Raw genomic sequence first — 20,032 nt, forward strand, 5'->3', positions numbered from 1 at the left:
TGGGTTATATCTACATGGACACAGCTTCACAACATTCTTTCCACAGAATATGTTCCTCCATTTAAATACTTCCCTCTCCAGATCTTCCACCCATAGCACTATCTGATATTCTCCAGGTACAAATATCTTTTCTATATTCCTTTTCCTCTTGTGCCATTTATCACTTTTACATATTTACAGTTATGTGGTGTGCTCGTCTCTTATTAAATTACAAACGTCTCAAGGATAGGAAATTCAGCCTCCCAAGAAACAGATACCATGTTTTGCCCCAGTAGGCACCTAGGGAATTATTTGGGAGTAATGAAATGAATAACATTACAGGGAGCCCATTTTAAAAATAATTTGGACCCAGGAATTGATGGTGACTCTCTTGAAACAAAGGTCTAGATGAATTGCAGAAGGGGGAAGAGAGGAGGGAAAAAGACTTGTTGGAAGTGTCAGGAGCAAGCACAGAGGCATTTTCTCTCACGGGTGATAGCAAATTTCTTAATGGAAGATGATCCCAATCAATAGAGCCAGACAGCTGATTTATGTAATGGAATCACACTGAAGGAGTGGTCTTCCCCTGCAGAGCCATGTGAAAGGGGAAAAGGGTTACTAGGCTAGGGAGACCAGCGGACTCCACAAGTGTATCTGCTGGTGTTCATAAATATGTTGCCCATCAACAAACCACAGGAGAGCTCTAGAGAGCAGCCTCCTTGAGCCTGGATGCTGGAGAGTGACGGTGGGGCTGGTGCGGCTGCTGTATTTTGGCTGCTGCTGCCGCTGCTGCCACTGGGCAGATACCGCAGTGAGGGGTCTGACCGCGCTGAGTGCTCTCAAGAGCCTGGGTCTGGCCAGGAGCGAGAAGTTGAGAGTGAGGGTTGGGAGGTGGGCAGGACTCACCGAGGAGCTGCAAACCAAAATAAGAAATCTAGGGAGCAGAAGGAGAAAAGAGAGTGCGCTGGAGCCAAGACCTCAGGCCAAGTGGAACTGGAGGAAATGTCATCATTGGTAAAGGAGGACTTGGAGAAGAAACTGTTTAAGCCACTCTCACAGAATCTGTACGAGTTTATTGAAATAGAGTTCTCGGTCCAGGACAGGTATTACCTCTGTGTGTCAGGTAATCTGTTCTTTCTGTTATCATTTCAAAATGTAAATAACCCTGAGAGGCTTAGGTGATAGAGGGGCATTTGAGGGTGTTTACTTTCTACACAGTAACAGCACATGTACCTTCTTGTGATAGAATTTAACTATGCCAAGGTAAAGAATTTGGATTTTACAGCATTTTTGTAAGTGCTAAAATGTAAGGCAAAATGTATTGTATTAGTATTTTGGTTAATTGTTCAGAAATGAAACTGGGTATGTGCTTTTTCTGATCTGATTAGTCTCCAATCTTTTATTCAATTCACTTGCATGGCAAACAGTTTTATTTGTGTATGAGCTCATTTTAAAAAATTCAACAGAAAGCTCTCTGAATATTTTTAAACATATTGGATAACTGAGTTATACGGCTCTATTTCCAACCAGTCTGGAAACCAGCGTTCTCTCTTTTCATGCTGGGAAAGAAAAAAAAAGACCTAAGATTTTCTTCTGAGGTTTATTTAGACTTCCTGGTGGCTTATTTTGAAAAGAGAAATGATCTTTTAAAAATTCTTTCTCACAGTATGCTCACAGAAACAATATTTTAATGGTAGAAATTAGTTCATGAAGATGAAACTTTAAGGAAATGTTCTCTAAACTATTCAACTAAAATATTTTTCCTCGTGTTTTAAACATTCATGAAAATTGTCCAAAGGTAGGTATAAGCTTTTTCACTTAATTATGATTTACCTAACCTGTAATTATTGTGCTGAACTTAGACAAAAATGTTTGTGCCACTATTGAATTTAATATACAGCATTTTCTCTTTTTAATCCATGATTTTTAACAGTTTTCAGGGGCTTAAGGAAAGAGATTAGAAATCTAACTTTCATTGTACACTTTGCTTTTTAAGGCACACAGTTCAACATTTTCAGAAAGTCTATTATACTTCCCTTCCTGAAACTTTGCTTAAAAGAACTTGCAAAAGTTGTCAAGAGAGAGTACTGTAAGAAAAGTAGAACATCTTTAAAGAAAGTGCTAAGAACGCTTTAAAATCCTATCATTTCTAACAGGTATACTAATATTTACTTAATAATAAGAATAATAAGATTTATCTTATACTTTACCTAGCATATTTTGCCAAATAAAAAGTGTGAGGCTTGGCATACCAGCCAGGTATGCCTGTTTCCTCAGTCCAGGAAAAAGAAAGTCAAATTATGGAAAAAGATCAAATGAAAAAATTTTAGAAACTGCATTATATTCAAACCGTCAGATCACTATATCTTAAAATATTTTGACTTAATGTATTAGAGAAAATGCTTATTCCAACATTAAAATTTAATAGTTAATTTTATTCCTATTGAAATTCTTTATAAAGCTAATTACTCATCATGTAACATTATAGTATATACACATTGTTTTAAATCCTATGAAAATAAAGCAATCATAATCATGTTTATGTATTTACCAGGAATGATTTAAATCTAATTTACTAGATGTATTTTAATGCCCCCCTCCAACAATATAATTAACTAAACTTGTTCTATCTGGCATGGGGGAAAAAAACACTCCTAGAATTAAATTTTTGGAAATGGATGTAATTTTTCTCCCCAATGTCCTCAAGTTCTGAGAAAGACACTGTGGGCTGGGGTCACCTGCTGTCTTTTTTCATAAATAACATGAATCCTTTTAATCAAGATTGGTTAAAAGGTGTTGGCGTTGTTAACATGTGCGAAGGAAACCTCTTTAGGGGTCAAAGTTTTCACCTGAAAAATAATCAAATAAAGTAAGTGATCACTTTCATTAGTAAAATTCAATGATTCTCTTATGTAAGAAGGGAAAACCAAGATTGTCTCAGAGGTGAGGAAGAGGAGATGGTTTTGTGATATTCCAGGTAAAAGTTAACATTAAAATTAATTTTCATTCATCAGCTTCATGACTCTCCTCTGTATCACGTCCATCAATTTGAGAGCACTTTTCCAAATGTAGCATCTCTTTATGACCATCTCAAATGCATTTAGACAGAACAGTAATTTAAAGTCAGAGTGATGCTTGCTAGAGCTAAACCTTTGGCTGTGCTTTACTCAGAAAATAACTCCATTGAGAGGAATCAGACAGGCCATATCTCAGTTGTGGAGGCAGATAACTACAGATTTTGAAAGTTGGCCACCTTCTGGGAGTAGAGAGACACATAGTTATGATTTCCTCTTTATAGCCTCTAATCCAGCAGTTCTAAATTTGTGAGAGCCAAGAGTCTAGGGTAGTTAAATCCCATTATACATTTCTCAGATTAAAGAAGGTATGTTTAAATAAATTACACTTTCTGTTTATCTGATCTGAGTCTGTCTTTTGCAGGGGTCTCCCAGCCAGGTGATTGTAATTTACTGTTACCTGGATACTTTACTTCGTCAAGGTCAAAAAACAAACATTACCAATTTCTCTCCCTCTCTGTAGTTTGCTAGTACTTACCTTGGGAATTTCATGGCACCTCAGGGTTTACATGGTCATTTTCCCTTGGAATTGGCTTCACCTAACCCAGAATGTCATTATCCTTGGAGTCAAAAGCAGCATTTTCTTATGAAGGAGGGAGGGGCTCTATCATGTGCGAGAACAAAAAGAGACAGGTCACTTGTGCCATGATGAGAATGCAAATGAGTTAAGGAAATTCTGAAAGATTTGAAATTGCATAGAAAGCATTACCCATAATTGGATGGGAAGTAGCATTGCATGGTGGGATAGACCTTGGAATGCTAGGAGTCAGACAGAGCTGGAGTAAAATGACTGAACTTTGCCCACCTGCCAGCTACGAAATAGGGAGCAACACTATTACTTATTCAGTTTAATATTCAGTTAATATTCAATAACACCTACATTTGCACATGGACTTTCCTGGTGGCTCAGTGGTATAGAACCCACCTGCCAATGTAGAAGATGGATTCGATACCTGGGTTAGGAAGATCCCCCGAAGGAGGAAATGGCAACTCACTCCAGTATTCTTGTGAAAATCCATGGACAGACAAGACTGGCAGGCTGCAGTTCACAGGGTCGCAAAAGAATTGGACACAACGTAACAATTAAACAACAACATTTGCACATAGTGTTCTCTCTTTTTAAAAATTTTATTTTTAATTAGAAGATAATTACTTTACAATGTTGTATTGGTTTCTGCTATACAACAATGTGTGGAGAAGGTGATGGCACCCCACTCCAGTACTCTTGCCTGGAAAATCCTATGGATGGAGGAGCCTGGTGGGGAGTCCATGGGGTTGCTGAGAGTCGGACACGACTGAGCGACTTCACTTTCACTTTTCATGCATTAGAGAAGGAAACGGCAACCCACTCCAGTGTTCTTGCCTGGAGAATCCCAGGGATGGGGGAGCCTGGTGGGCTGCCATCTGTGGGGTCGCACAGAGTCAGACACGACTGAAGTGACTTAGCAGCAGCATACAATAATGTGAATTAGCCATAAGTATACATGTATCCCCTCCCTTGTGAACCTCCCTCCCACCCCCCTATTCCACCCCTCTAGGTCCTCACAGAGCATGGAGGTGATGCTCTCTTCTTAAATCCTAACTAGGAAAAAAGCAAACTTGATAAATTATATTCCAAATAAATAAAAGGTAGGGTTATATTGTTAAAATATATAGAAAAAAATGTATTGTGAAAACATATGCTTAGATGTAGAAATATAGTATATACTGTAAATAAATATTTATAATAAAAATAAAATATAAAGTAAATACATAGATATATATTTATGTTATATAGTTTATAAATAAATTATATACATATTGCAATACAGAGTATTTTTTAAGTATTCACATATATTTTGAAAAATATTCTCCATAGATAATTAATTTGAAAATAAACAGTATTTGCTAGAATTATGAAAACAGTACACATAAATTCTCCATACATATTACATTTTGATGTCAAAAAGAACTTCTCTGTGCATCAGAGAATTGAATAATTTTGTCAAATCATTTATAATATTAACAACAAGAGTGTCAAATAAGAATGTCAACAGGAAAAATAAACAAAATACTAAAGACTAGGTGTTTTATGAAGCACAAACATTAATTTCTCATATTCCTGGAGGCTGGGAAATCCAAGAACATGGTGCTTGCAGATTCAGTGTCTGGTGAGGATCTTTGTCCTCATAGACCACTGTCTTCTCCCTGTGACCTTGCAGGGCAGAAAGGGCAAGAGAGCTCTCTGGGGTCTTTTTATAAGGGTATTAATCCCAATAATACCTTCCAAAGACCCCACCTCCTAATACCATAGACTTGACTTAAGGGTCAGATTTCAATATAGGAATTAGAGGAAATAAACATTAAATCTGTAGTACCCAGTTATTGCCCCCAAATCAATCTGATTAAAATATTTCTAGATAATTTTTTTGAAAGCTATCTTTTGATTAAATCAATAATAACATTCTCAACAATCCCAAGACATAACTAATACATTAAAACATTTTCAGTGAGGCTTCTTGTCTTTAATATCTCATGGTAATTTCCCCCTATTACTTAATTTCAATGATGAAAGCAGTTATATAACTCTAGGATTATGAAATGATGGTAGTTTATGTGTTTAAAATATTTCTGTGCAGCTTACTTACAAGCTGCTTTTTTTCCTCTTATCTGCCAAATTATATTGGATCATTGGCTAATTTCTTTCCACTTAGCCTCCTGAATGACACTTTTACCATGAGTGACTATTTTACTATGATAATAGAGGCAATTATTAACAACAATGTTTATTACAAAATTAAAAGTGAAAATCAATGGTTGGCATGAGGTTAAGATGGTTATTCTGAAAATGCTAACTAAAATAATGACATTGAAGTAGGTTCATTCTGAAATTCCCTGGGTTTATAGATATCACTAAATCATAAGTGGACAGTAATACATCTGATGTCACTAAAACCAACTGTGCAACATTCTAACTACACAAACACCTTTCTGTTTTAAGACCATGTGATAAGTTGCCACTTTGCCACCGCATTAATGTGGATATGGCCACTTAATTTTAGCTGGCAGCAGAGCTCAAGCATGGAGATGAGGCGTTGGGTCCACTCCAACCTGAGCAGACTTCTTCAGCTCTTGGCTAAAGACAATTCTTGGAACCTCCTTGACTACAGAGGAGATTGTTTTGCCAAATCAAGGAGGATGTACTATCTCTGTGCTGCATCATTGTATCAAAAAGTTAACTTTTAAAGCATGATTGCTGTTTTCTTAGTTTGTAGTTAGTGAGACAATGATCACTAATGTAAGAAAACTTGATAACTAGTAGATCCTACCTTCTTATCTCTTTCTTCACTCCCTCCCTTAGACCCATCTTTGCAGCGGTCCCCAACCTTTTTGCCACCAGGGATCATTTCGTGGAAGACACTTTTTCCACAGACCAGAGCAAAAGAGGGATGGTTTAGGGATGATTCAAGCACATCATATTTATTGTGCATGTTATTTCTTATTACGACATCAGATCCAACCTCACATCATCAGGCATTAGATCCCAGGGGTTGGGGACCCCTGCTTTATAGAACTGCTGAAGAAAACTTTCTAAAATGTAAAGTTCAGCTTGACTGTTTACTTAAAGTCTTCAGTGACAACACAACCACCTGTAAATCTCCCCACATATATAAGTTTCAGGATGATATTTGAACTCCTTAGCCTAGCATTCTAGACCATTCAGGAACCAGGTCCGGCCTCCCCGTTTCCTATCACCTATTCCCCCTACACGTCATGCCAACAGTGGTAAATGCCTGTGAGGACTAGAAGATTCGAGGATCTTACGCTTTTGTGCACATGTTGTTTCAGCACTCCCTGTACCCCTTTATTCATTCTGCTAACTCCCATGGCCCTTTGCAACTCAGAAAACCTGTCAAGAAGCTCTGTCAGGCCTCCAGTGGGATGCAGATATCCCTTCCCCATGGTCCTATAAGACCTGTTCATTCCTCGTTCACAGGACTGTAATCATGTGTTTTCTTTCTGAAGTCCCACACTTTGTAATCTCAGCGGGAACATGATGGTGCCGCAGAGGAATACATTTTTTCAATGCCTAGCCCAGGACTTTGTACAAAAGGGGAACTCAGATATCAAATTAATGAAACAAATCAGTGGGTCTGCAGTTAACGAGCTGGTTATCCTAACAGGTTGATGAGGCCGTGAATTTGCTTCAAATGACATTTTTATACAGTATCCAGTTATTTCTCCCCATCCCCATTCTCTCCCACTTCCTAAGTAGCCAGTGAGACAGCTAGTGAGAACAAGAGTGTCATCATTTGATTCTGAGGTAGAGCCTTTGTCTGGACAGACAACAGCCTCTGAGAGCTTGTCCTTAGCAGGTATGACAGAGGCTACCATGCTTCCACGTCAACTCACCAACCAAATGGCTTCTTTTCTCCTCTCTTCCTTTCCTCTTCCCAAAGCTAACATCTACAACAATGGAAGTAGATCTCCTTTAGGGCTGGAAAAGTAACACGAGCAGAAATCCACCAAGTTTTCATACAATTTCAGGAGACTCACAGATTCTGAGTCAGTTTTCTTACCCAGGGTTAAAAACTTCCACTTAAAACCTTCCACTCTAGGTCCCCTCAGGACATGCCCCTCAATCACTCCTTTGCCCTCAAAATACGCAATCCCTCCTCTTCCAAACTCTTGGAATATGTGCTCTAAATCATAGTCTTTATTCTCCTCCTATTTCTTGTTCTAAACCCTACATAACATAGGAACTGGTACACAGTAGGCACTCAGTGTTAGCCAGTCCAGGAAGGAGGCTTCTGCAAGCTGTCTTCTACACTCCCCGTTATAGAGGAATTGCCCTCAGGGAGGAAATCAATGATCTTCCCCAAGTCAGATTGAGTGCCAGGACTGAACTCTGCTTTTTACCCAACAAAGTGACTTCACGGGATTGTCTCCAAATCTTTGAAATTCTCTGTCCTTTTCATTTCTGTAGCATCACACTGTTGGGCTTATCTCTTTTTTGATGGCTCCTTCTTAGGCCTCTTGGCTGGCACCTTTTTTTTTTTTTTTTCTCTATTCCATCTCACCTTTTTCCTCTGCTTTTTTCCCTATAAACCTTGTCTTGGAAAACTGTCTACACAGAAAAGTCCTAAGTCCATATCTCCATTCCTAACTATCTCCATCTCCATATCTTCATCTCCTTCTCTTCCCAGATACTTTATGGATCTCATCTGTATGTCAAAAACTAAATTCACTATTCTGCCCAACCAGTCCACCCTCCATACTTTTGTATTTTGATTTCCATCAAGTGTTGTCAATGCCTCATTTAAAATCTTAATTAGATTTGCTACTTCTATTTTTACTGCTCACATCTTATGCCTAGATTCTAACAACCTCATAAAACAAAACAAAGACAAAAACAATTACTATAAACTAGGCACTATCCTACATCATTTACATACTTTAATCTTTACACCCTGTAAGTTTGTATCACTCTGATGTTCACTTTACAACATGAGACAGCTGAGGTTTAATCTCTCTATAATTAAGTAATATGCTCAGACCACAGTGTAAGAAGTGATGTCATGATTTGAATCCAGAATGTCTAATGCCAGAGCCCACTAAGATTTACTGCCTCTTCTACCAAACTCTAGTTCCTCTTTCTTTTCTTCTTCAATGTTCTTTGGCATCACTGATTCCAGAAAAATACTCCTCTAATGAGGTGCCACTGTATTAGTCTCTTGCTCAAGAAGGAAAGAGACTTATTGAATGTGTGTTACTATATGACCTTTCACTGAACTCCTGACACAGTGCCCTCTTAGATTTGTCAACCTGCTCAGACTCCCTTCTCTAGGAGACTGAGTTCAGGTCCATTGTGAACTCAAAGCTCAACTGATTGCCTTAATTTCAGTATCACCTGCACTTTCAGGGGATAACTAATCTCTTCACCAGCCCCAACTCTAGAGCCCCCAGTGTCCAGGCCAGACTCCCATCCTTCCCACCAGAGGGGGGACTCAACACCACAAGTCTACAATGGTTTCTGTCACTTTTCAAAACATTTTCACAACCTGGTTAACCTTATCCTTCATCATGTCCTAACACCAATTAATCTATACAATCCACTGTCTCTAATCCTACCTGGTGAAGTTCAGGGTCAATTGTCCTCTCAGTTGGTCATACTGTCCTTCAACTAGAAATGCCTTCAGTATCATCCCTGCCTTTCTGAAACTGGACTAATTTAAAAGCTCTATCTCCAACTCTATTTCTTCCATAATTCTTTCCTTAACTTTTCCAATCCTCTTTCTTCTAAGAACTCCTGTTGAGCATATACTCTGTTCCAAATTGCTGATCTATTACTGTGACTATATTGTAATATATTGTTTTCATCTTAACTAGGAAGCAATGCCAAAGTGATACTTTCTAGAACCAAAAGACAGTCTTCCTCAAAGACAAATTCCAGTCTCACTCTGAGGAGACAGAACCAGCCTGCAACACTCCAAGTGACATCAACCATCTTGAAAGCTTAAGATATTCAATTCCTACTGCCACTCCTCTATGATATAATTGTGTACCTTCATAATACATATTTTATATGACATGTCTGTTAGCCTTTTCTTTTCAACAAAACCATAAGTTACCAGAGGGCAGGCAATCATTTACCCTCACTGGCAATCGTAACAGTTCTATCCGGCAAATTGTGGATACCTAGGATACCCTTGATAACTCACTGAGAACTTTCAATTCAGGAGTTCTAACACCAAATGCTGATTCTCCTAGTGTGTTCGTATGAGACCAAACTCAATGATTTTAAGGCCAGAAAATTATTTCCCTTATGTCGTTCATATAAAGTAAGCAATGCTTTTCCCCACACCCTTCAAAGTATAGTACTAAAGTTTTTGCCTCAATGGCACATTTCAAATACTAGAAGTTTAGATACACTCTGGAGAAGATTAAAAACCTCAAACAATACCAAATAGGTTAGTAAAAGCTGTGTTGCCAGCAATCCTACATTCAAAATCTCAGAGCAACTTTAAAAGAAAGTGTGCATAATATTATTTGCATGCTCTCTCTTCCACAGTTGGTTGCTGGGTGAGCAGAATGATATACTTTCCTGACCTCATTTTCTTATATTGTCATAAATTAAAATTCCAACTTGTTCTGGTAAACACTTTGGCACTGACTGTATGCTCACGCTAAGCCTCTTATTTCCTGCCCTGAGTTGAACTCCATCCTCCACCACAAAGCTCAGAGCTGAAAGCACAGAGCTCGGTGTTCTATCTGACAGACATTACCGCGGCTGTATGTGACCACAACTGTAGCAAAAATAAAGTTAACACACTGATAGAACAGTGAGCAAATTTGAGGGAACATTCATGAAGCTTCAGATACCTCAGAGTTCACAACCAGGGTGCAGATAAAATGTATGTTCAAGTTCATTATATGAAAAGGAGATACATAAATACAGAAAACTATGACTTGGTGAATAATTTATTATCTTGCAAGAGTCTATGTAAACGAAGTCTTTTTCTGTCCCACAGTGACCAAAAATGAAGAAGTAAAAATAATTATGGTGAAACACTACAGAATAGGTTTAGATGAAAAATATGAAGTAACCAAAAAGTGGTCTTTGAATGATCTGCAGATGATCGATGGAAAAGAAGCAGATACAGTAAGTGTTATGTTTTTGTAAGGGAGCTATGGAATCAATATGCTGGAGATCTTGATGGTCAATATCCTACTTCATACATTTTGACATATACTGAGTGTTAAGATGACATATTGTTCTTAAGTAGTACGGTTTAATCTACTGGGATGATCTACTGGTTTGTTTTTTCTGTTTCTATGGGTTTAAATTTGAATTTTGTCTATCAGATTTAAAAGCGTCTTTCCCAAGTGGTTCCTAACAGGTAAAACACACTCTTCTAGTCTGTTTTGAAACTTTAAATATCTGACACTTTCACACCACTCTCTCCCCATCCCAACTTCCTCCACAAGTTGTGGGAATTCCTTTCCTCACCTTCTTCAGATTTTTCTGCCAGTTAGCCACTTGATCCTCCAGAAGGACTGATAACTCTAGGAAATCCTACAGCCTCAGTGTTGAAAGTAGGAAAAGAGAGTGTAATCTCTCACATGACCACTTTAAAGTGGTTCTCCCAGTCTCTCCTTAAATTCTACTAATGGAAAACTCATTACCACATGAAGAAGTCCGTTCTATTTCTGAATTGCCATCCTTTATTTTTTACATGTCCTACTTATGTTTTATTATTTTTTATATTTATTTGGCTGTGCCAGGGCTTAGTTGCAGCATGTGGGATCTAGCTCCCTGACCAGGGATGGAACCCGGGCCCCCTGTGTTGGGAGCATGGAGTCTTAGCCACTGGACCACCAGGGAAGAAGTCCCTCCTACTTATATCTAACCCAAATCTGCTTCACTATGACATCCACCCATCAGTTCTAGTTTTGCCATTTGGTACAACCAGAACAAACCAACCCTGCTTTCACATAGCAGCCTTTCCAATATTTGAAGCCAATTATAAGGTTTCCTCAAGTTTTCTCTTTTCTGGGTTAAATGTAACCATTCATCCTTTAAATGATGTTCATATGAAGATTAAATAAGATAATATGACAGGACCATACAAACACTAAGAGGGAATAGCACTGTTGTTATTTTATGCAGTGACATTGCTACAACACCTTCCACTATGCTATTTTCTCTCCTCTGAAATGCTTGTTTCTCCAGAATTAAATACAAAACTTTGGAGTTAGTGTGACCTGTTTATAATTCCTTTGATCTGAATTCTTATTTCTATTAAACACTCAACTGAGCCTTTGGATCTTTGGGGCATGAATTGCCTTTTAACCTGATCTGCCATACCCTCTATGTACCTAGGATAAAATGTAAATAAAAGCCCTTGATCATCTGGCTCCTTCATCTCTGGTTATTCTCCCTAAAATTTATAGAGTGAAAGTACTTAACTACTGACTCTCAGGGCTTAGAATGCCAGTCACCTCCATCCCTCACCCCATTCTTAGATTCTCCTTGAAGTAAAGTCCCACTCATGTCCCCCAGTCCTACAACCCCATTGCGTTATGGATATAAATAATCCAACAAGCTGCAGTTGTTGGCTTACTTTGTCTCCCCTCTGAATAAAAAACTGCAAAGCTTACTTTTCATCTTCTATTGTAGCCTTCTGCCTAACAGATATTAGGGACTCAAATACTTCTGTTATCGTTGGATGAATTAGAATTTAAACTCACTACTTATTCTTTATCCTATTTAATGTCATACTCTTAGTTTCGTCTATTGTTCCCACCTATCAAACCTTCTAATATTTTGATTCGTTAACATTCACTGTAGTATGGTGCAGGTTTAATTTGAACAACATTTAGCACTTCATTCAAGTCAGTAATAAAAATGATGAAGCAAGCACACCTAAGAATACCTTTGGGTAACTGATGGGTTATCATGACTACTACTATTATTACCATTACTAGTAGTACTGCTACATACTACCATCTCACACTTAGTAAATGGTTATCAGATGACAGGGACCAAAAAATCTCTTTCTAGACATAATTTCATATAATTGTCACAACCCATGAACTAGATTCTAGCATTACTCCTGATTTACAGATGAGGAACATGAGACATAAAGAGATTAACTGACTTGCCCAAGGTCAAATAACTACTTTAGTGATGGAGGTAGATTTTACCTCCAAATCTATTAATTCATCTTCTTTGGACTTGTTGTTTACCATTTATACAAAGTTTTATATTTGTTCATTCACTGAGAATTTATGGTATATTAGGTCTTGCTAGGCTCTGATGGTAAGTGGTAAGTTAGATGGACACAAGCACTTAATTCTGCCTCACTTATCTAGTCTGAATATCGAAATTTTACCCTTAAGATCTTTACTGAAATCAATACATGTTATCTGCTGTTATCTTCCAGGAATCCTGTTTTTAAAATTTGGTATATTTGACAGGACTTCTTGGTGAAAGTATGCTGAATTTCATTACTTTCTTTCCTAAGTAATCACATAGCATTTTTTTCTGGCAAGACATTCTACCTAAACATTCAACACTTTAGGAAATAAATATTCTTGGCATGTCAATATGCTGGAACATTACATGGCCATTAAAAATCATGTTTCCAAAAGAATACCTCAGAACACAATTGTTCATCATTTAATACGTTTTGTAAAAGTCACCTGATACAAAACTCTTCTATAGTGTTATCTTGTTTTACATATTTAATCTATCATAGTATCAAAAACTTCAAAGCTGAACCTCAAATTTTAACACAAAAATATATAGATATGTGTATATGCATATTTGAAACTAACCAGTACTTTAGCAATAATTATCTTTGTGTGAAAAGATTATTATAATTTTTAAATTATTATCTTCTTTCTACTTTTATATATTTGCCAAAAGTTCTGTGTTGCATTGAATTTTATCAGAAATCAATGTCAATTTCATTAATATGTAGTTTTAGGAATTAACCATTCCCATTTCTTTTTTTTTTTTTTTACCATTTTCTTCTTTTGTTATAAGTCCTCAAATATTTACTGATGTCATAACTATTTTCTATGAGCTTGGTCAGTGCCCAGGAATGTATTAATCAAGCCTGTCAACTCAGATACACTGGAAGCAGCTAACTCTGCTCTATTTTATCCTCACCTTTCTGGCATTTAATTTCATTCCTATGTTGTTGATTCTTCCCTTTCACATTTGAAGATCATTATCTTTCATAGTGAACTAGATAGATACAAAAGAGAAGTTGAACATTTTTAATTTTCTCATCTCTTCAGGACCTAAATATTAAACTGTCAGAAGAAAACCTGTAATATCCAAAGTGTAGTTCTTTTAAATATTTCTTTCCTGTGGATGAAGTAAAAATATCTCAATTGTTCTGGGAATTTCCACTTCTCTTCCCTCTTGTAACTGAATCCTCAGGAGTCAGCATTTATTATATTTTTCTCAATAGCAATGATACAGTTTTAAAGAGAGCTAGTTCAAGCCAGAAAGTTGTCAACTTTAAAATGGAATGGAATTGAAACTGAAGTCAATTTATATTGCAGAAATCAAAATGATGGGGGACTTGGAGCCTGTTGTGGTGCAACAGGAGAGAGGATGATGTAGCAAGAAATGGGGCTGGACTGATTGAGAGCTTGGTTCTCATCTTGGCTCTGCCAATAGCTACATGTGTGACCTGGGCTATAACCCTCTGGAAACTATCATTCACAAGAAGAATTGATGCTTTTGAACTGTGGTGTTGGAGAAGACTCTTGAGAGTCCCTTGGACTGCAAGGAGATCCAACCAGTCCATTCTGAAGGAGATCAGCCCTGGGATTTCTTTGGAAGGAATGATGCTAAAGCTGAAACTCCAGTACTTTGGCCACCTCATGCGAAGAGTTGACTCATTGGAAAAGACCCTGATGCTGGGAGGGATTGGGGGCAAGAGGAGAAGGGGACGACAGAGGATGAGATGGCTGGATGGCATCACTGACTCGATGAACATGAGTCTGAGTGAACTCCGGGAGTTGGTGATGGACAGGGAGGCCTAGCGTGCTGCGATTCATGGGGTCGCAAAGAGTCGGACAGGACTGAGCGACTGATCTGATCTGATATTATAATCTATTATAAACAAGAGATTACAGGATGAACTATGAGATTCCCTTTTAGCTCTGTCAAAAGAAAGAAAGAGAGAGAAAGGGGAAGAGGCAGAGAGGAAGGAAGGAAGCAGGGAAGGAGAGGGAGGGATGGACAGATGTGTATTCTGTGTTCATGCCTGCTTGAAGTGAAGTCGCTTAGTCGTGTCCAACTCTCTGCGACCCCATGGACTGTAGCCTACCAGGCTCCTCAGTTCATGGGATTTTGCAGGCAAGAATACTGGAGTGGGTTGCCATTTCCTTCTCCAGGGGATCTTTCCAACCCAGGGATCGAACCCAGGTCTCCTGCATTGTAGGCAGACGCTTTACCGTCTGAGCTAGCAGGAAAGCCCCATTATTAGGCTAATGGAAAAACGTAATCCTCTCCAAGTATTTCAAAAACATAAAGCATATTTTCTACATGACAAGGAGCAAATGGTTCTGTGAGGAAACTACATAAGAAGTGTGATTAGTATCTGGTGATGGAATGGGTGTGATTTCCTTTTGTTGAGATTCTCTGCACAAGTGTCTTTCAACTGGCAATTATGACAGTTAGGAAACATTTTGCAAGATGTGAGTTGGGGAAATGCGCTTAAAATCACATCACTCTTGTACATTCTTTAAATATTGCTTTGTTTTTAAAAAATTGTAATAGTGCAAAGCAAGGTGGTATTACCACCAGTATCATAATCTCTGGCGGCAGATCTGGGAAAAGGAACTATCATTCATTAAGCTCATTAAGCTCCATCCTAGTGTCACAGTTTATATGATTAACCTCATGTAAACTTCATAGCAATCCTATCTAAAAGTGAAGGCCCAATCTGATAAGGATCTTGCCCATGGTTATATCAGTGTCAAAACAGTGGTCTAACTTTAAAACCCTTGTTCTTTTTCCTGCCTGCTGCAAGAATTTTCCTATTAAAAAAAAAAATTGCAATATATAAGTTGTTTATAAACTTTACACACTATACAGTAACACATTATTAATACTGTTGTTTGGTTTTGTCTCTGCTTCCTTATCATTTAGGACAATGTTTACCTCCACTTCACTTTTTCCCTTGTGTTCAATTAGTAAAGAATTTGCCTGCTATGTGCAAGACCTGGGTTCAATCCCCAGGTTGGGAAGATACCCTGGAGAAGGGAACAGCTACCCAATCCAGTATTCTGGCCTGGAGAATTCCATAGAATGTATAGTCCATGGAGTCCCAAAGAGTCGAACACGACTGAGAGAACTTCACTTTCACTTCACTTTCAGCTCAGTTCAACATGTGTTTGTTGAGAAATTCATTGTTGCCATGGATAAGCACCAGGAACACAAAAGATAAATGATTCAAAACCTCTGCCCTCAAGGAGAGTTAGAAGTTAGGCAGATAGTGAATTTGAAAGCATTTTGTAAATTGAAAAAGCACTTCATAAATGCAAGGTATTGTTGTTACTACTATTAGTAACAGTAGCAGTTATTAGTATTTTACCATGTAGACCTAGATCAGATTTGATGCCTACTTTTTCCCAAAACATCTCCACTAGAAGTACAGAGCCTAACTCAATCCAATGAGTCAGTGTCAAATTGTCAGTTTCAGTCAAATGATTTAATGAACCTTGTCATTAACTTTAAAAGTAATTCCTTGCTATTAACTTCAAAGCCAGCAAGTTGGTGACCTTGCCTACCTGCTGCCTGCCTGCTAAGTCGCTCCAGTTGTTTCCGACTCTGTGCAACCCTATGGACTGTAGCCTGCCAGGCTCCTCTGTCCATGGGATTCTCCAGGCAAGAATACTGGAGTGGGTTGCCATTTCCTGCTCCAGAGGATCTTCCTGACCCAGGGATTGAACCGCATCTCTTGCATCTCCTGCTTTCACAGGCGGGCTCTTTACCACTAGCACTGCCTGGAAAGTTAGAGACTTAGCAAGTATGCGTGCATGTATGCCAAATGCTAATTCTGTATTTCCCCCTTCTACCACTGAAATAGCAAAAAGGACCAAATTGCTAGTTGAGAAAAGGTTTCTCCTTTTCTCCCCTGTGGAAGTCTGCTAAGTGGGTTTATTCTTCTCCAGCCCCTCCATCCTCTCCAATTTACTACCCTGGAAAGATTTGATAACTACACATTCTAACATATGTTTTATTTGCATATTGAAAAATCAAAGATGCTTCAAAATGATCTTTCTTATTGTTATTCTTTTTAGAAGCAATATGTTTGAACCAGGTAGCTTTGGAAAGCTCATTTCTAGATTTTTTGAAATATGTTTGATATCTTACAATCAATAAGCATACAAAAGAATATGAGAGAATCCAGGAAATCGAGCTACTTTCTTAGCTACAAACAAAATCTTGGCTCTCTTTTTCTTCTAGGACAATCCATTCTTTGATCTGCACTTCAAGAAAGTGTACAGTTTGGAAGCATATAGTTGTGCTTCGAAATATGCCTTTGCTCGGACTGTAAACAAGCTGAATCATGAATATCTCAAGAAGGACTTACAGATCGTGAACTTTGATTCTACTTACATTAATGATGATTCCATTTGGTCCTCCAACAACAAGGATTGCTTGGTCCTTATGAGAATATGCTTCTATGCCTTCAATTTAGTGTGCTTGTCCCTGTGTCCTCTGCCACTCTGAATACATATACTATGTTCCTTCATCAGTGTTCTATGAAAATGGTTCCCTAAGTAAATATTGATAGTCATAATTTTGTTTTTTCCCTTTATCGGTGACTATTATTTATATGAAAATAAAGTGATGCTTTGTGAATTGTCTTGAAATGTGCTTTAATGCAGTCATTCAATATTTGGGACTCTTGCCTATGTGTTCTTTGGTAACTTTGGAAGGAGTTAGATGGTGTTGCCTAAATTAGTATTCTACAAAGGGGTATCAAGAAGTATCTTGAAAGACCAAAATAAGTAGAAATGCATTCCATGTTCGTGGATAGGAAGATTTAATATTGTCAAGATGTCAATACTACCCAAAGCAACCTGCAGATCACTATAATCCCTATCAAAATTTCAATGATTATTTTTGCAGAAATGGAAAAGTCAATCCTCAAATTCATATGGAGTTACAAGGGGCCCAACATATCCAAACAATCTTGAAAAAGAAGCACAAAGTTAAAGGACTTACCTCTCCCAGTTTCAAAACTTGCTACAAAGGTACAATGATCAAAGCAATATAGTACTGGCATAAGGACAGATATATAGACCAATGGAATAGAATTGAGAGTTCAAAAAAACTCTTACCTCCATGGTCAACTGAATTTTGACTAGGTTATCAAGTTCATTCAAAGGAGCAAAAAACAAATCTCTTCAACAAATGGTGCTGGGACAAAACTGGTTATCTACATGCAAAAGAAAGAAACTAAACTCCTATCTTACACTTTAAACATCCTTAAAATGGATTAAAGATTTGACTGTGAAACATGAGAGCATAAAACTTCTAGAAGAAAACATAGGAGTAAAACTTTAGAACCTTGGATTTGGCAATGGATTTTATGACGTCAAAATGAACAAAAGAAAACAGATAAATTGGACTTCAACAGATTTCCTTTTGCATTAAAGAACATTATTAAGAGTGTGAAAAACAAACCTACAGAATGAAAGAAATTATTTACAAGTTATATATCTGATAAGGATCTAATACAAAGAACTCCTACAACTCAGTAACAAAAAGACAAATAACCCAATTTAAAAATAGACAGGAAATGCGAATAGATATTTCTGCAAAGAGGTAAAATAAGCACAAGAAAAAAAAACTCAGCATTATTATTCATTAGAGAAATGTAAATAAAAACCAAAATGAGATACCATTTCACCACTACTAGAATACCTATTAAAAAAAAAAAATACAGAAAACAAGAAGTGTTGGGAAAGGTGTGGAGAAATTGAAATTCTCTTACATTGCTTGTGGGAACGTAAAATGCTATAGCCATGGTGGAAAACAATTTGCCTTTTCCTCAAAAAGCAAAACACATAATTACTAAACAACCCAGCAATTTTTCTCGTATTTTCCTAGGTATATACCCAGAGGAATTGAAAGCAGGGATTTGAATAGATGTCTCTACACCAATGTTCATTGCAGCATTATTCACAGTAGCCAAAAGATGAAAACAACCCAAGTATCCATCAACAAATGAATGGATAAACAAAATGTGGTATATTCATACCATGGAATATTATTTAGCCATACAACATGGATTAATACTGAAAATATGTGAAGTGAAATAAGCCAGTCACAAAATGACAAATATTACATGATTCTACTTATATAAAATACCTAGAATAGGCAAAATTAGAGAAAGAAATTAGATTAGAGATTGCCAGGGGCTGGGAGAAAGAAGGAATGGGATGTTACTACTGAATAGTTACAGCATTTCTTTTTGTGATGATGAAAAAGTTTTGGAGATATATGGTGGTAAGGATTACACAACATTGTAAATGTAGTTAATGTTGCTGAATTATATATTTTTAAATGGTTAAAATGGCTAAGTTAATGTTATAAATATACTCTAGTTTAAAAAAATAACAATGTAATATGCTAAAAAAATCCAATTATATACTTTAAATGGGTGAGGTGTATGGTGTGTGAATTACACATCAATAAAACTGTTAGAAAAAAGAGCTACTTTAAGTCTACTAGAAGAAAACATGGGTGAATTTTTTTTATAAACTAAGAATAGGGAAAACTCCTAGCTATCAGTCAAATTCAGAAAAAAAAAAAGAAAAAATGATAAACCACATAAATCAAAACCACATTGAGATGTCACTTCCCACCAGTTAGGATGACTATCAAAAAGACAAGAAATAGCAAGTGTTGAGTAGGATATGAAGAAAAGGTAACCCTCATGCACTGTTGGTGGGAATGTAAATTGGTGCAAACATTATGGAAGTTTCTCAAAAAGCTAAAAATATAACTAACATATGATCCAGCAATTCCACTTCTGGACATTTAAATACCCAGAAAATGAAAACACGATCACAAAAAGATATATATACCCCCATGTTCACTGCAGCATTATTTACAATAGTCAAGATATGAAAACAACTATCAATAAATGAATGGATAAAGAAAATGTGACATACAGGCACACACACACACACACAAAGTGGACTATTATTCACATAAAAAAAAGAGATGAAATCTTGCCATTTGCTACAACATGGATGGTTCTCAAGGGCATTATTCTAACTGAAATAAATCAGACACAGAAAGACAGATAACAGATGATCTCTCTTATATGCAGAATCTTAAAAGAGGAAGAAAGAAGATACAGATAACAGACTGATGGTTGCCAGTGGTGTAGAGTGGCTGGTAGTGGGAGAAATGGGTGAAGGGGGTCAAAGGTAAAAAGAAAAAATAATTACAA

The 20,032-nt window shown here is 37.2% G+C and overlaps 1 protein-coding gene and 1 non-coding gene across 2 annotated transcripts; one reads left to right on the forward strand and one right to left on the reverse strand.

Moving 5' to 3' along the window:
- Nucleotides 1–907: 907 nt before the first annotated feature.
- EXOC1L (exocyst complex component 1 like) lies at nt 908–17,411 on the forward strand. Its single transcript, XM_019962142.2, has 3 exons — nt 908–1,102; nt 10,565–10,695; nt 17,029–17,411. The coding sequence occupies exons 1-3, from the start codon at nt 982–984 to the stop codon at nt 17,293–17,295; spliced, it is 519 nt and encodes a 172-aa protein (XP_019817701.2). The 5' UTR covers nt 908–981; the 3' UTR covers nt 17,296–17,411.
- On the reverse strand, nt 14,958–15,029 carry TRNAC-ACA (transfer RNA cysteine (anticodon ACA)). Its single transcript has one exon. It is a non-coding gene; the product is annotated as a tRNA-Cys (tRNA).
- Nucleotides 17,412–20,032: the final 2,621 nt, after the last annotated feature.

This window comes from Bos indicus, chromosome 6, assembly GCF_029378745.1.
Source record: "Bos indicus isolate NIAB-ARS_2022 breed Sahiwal x Tharparkar chromosome 6, NIAB-ARS_B.indTharparkar_mat_pri_1.0, whole genome shotgun sequence".
NCBI classification, from domain to species: domain Eukaryota; kingdom Metazoa; phylum Chordata; class Mammalia; order Artiodactyla; family Bovidae; genus Bos; species Bos indicus.

Excerpts from the sequence above, each read along its gene's own strand:
- EXOC1L (XM_019962142.2), top strand. The coding sequence starts at position 982 with ATGTCATCATTGGTAAAGGAGGACTTGGAGAAGAAACTGTTTAAGCCA. Across the intron at positions 1,103-10,564 it reads GTATTACCTCTGTGTGTCAG|TGACCAAAAATGAAGAAGTA; the intron begins GTAATCTGTTCT and ends TCTGTCCCACAG. Across the intron at positions 10,696-17,028 it reads ATGGAAAAGAAGCAGATACA|GACAATCCATTCTTTGATCT; the intron begins GTAAGTGTTATG and ends TTTTTCTTCTAG.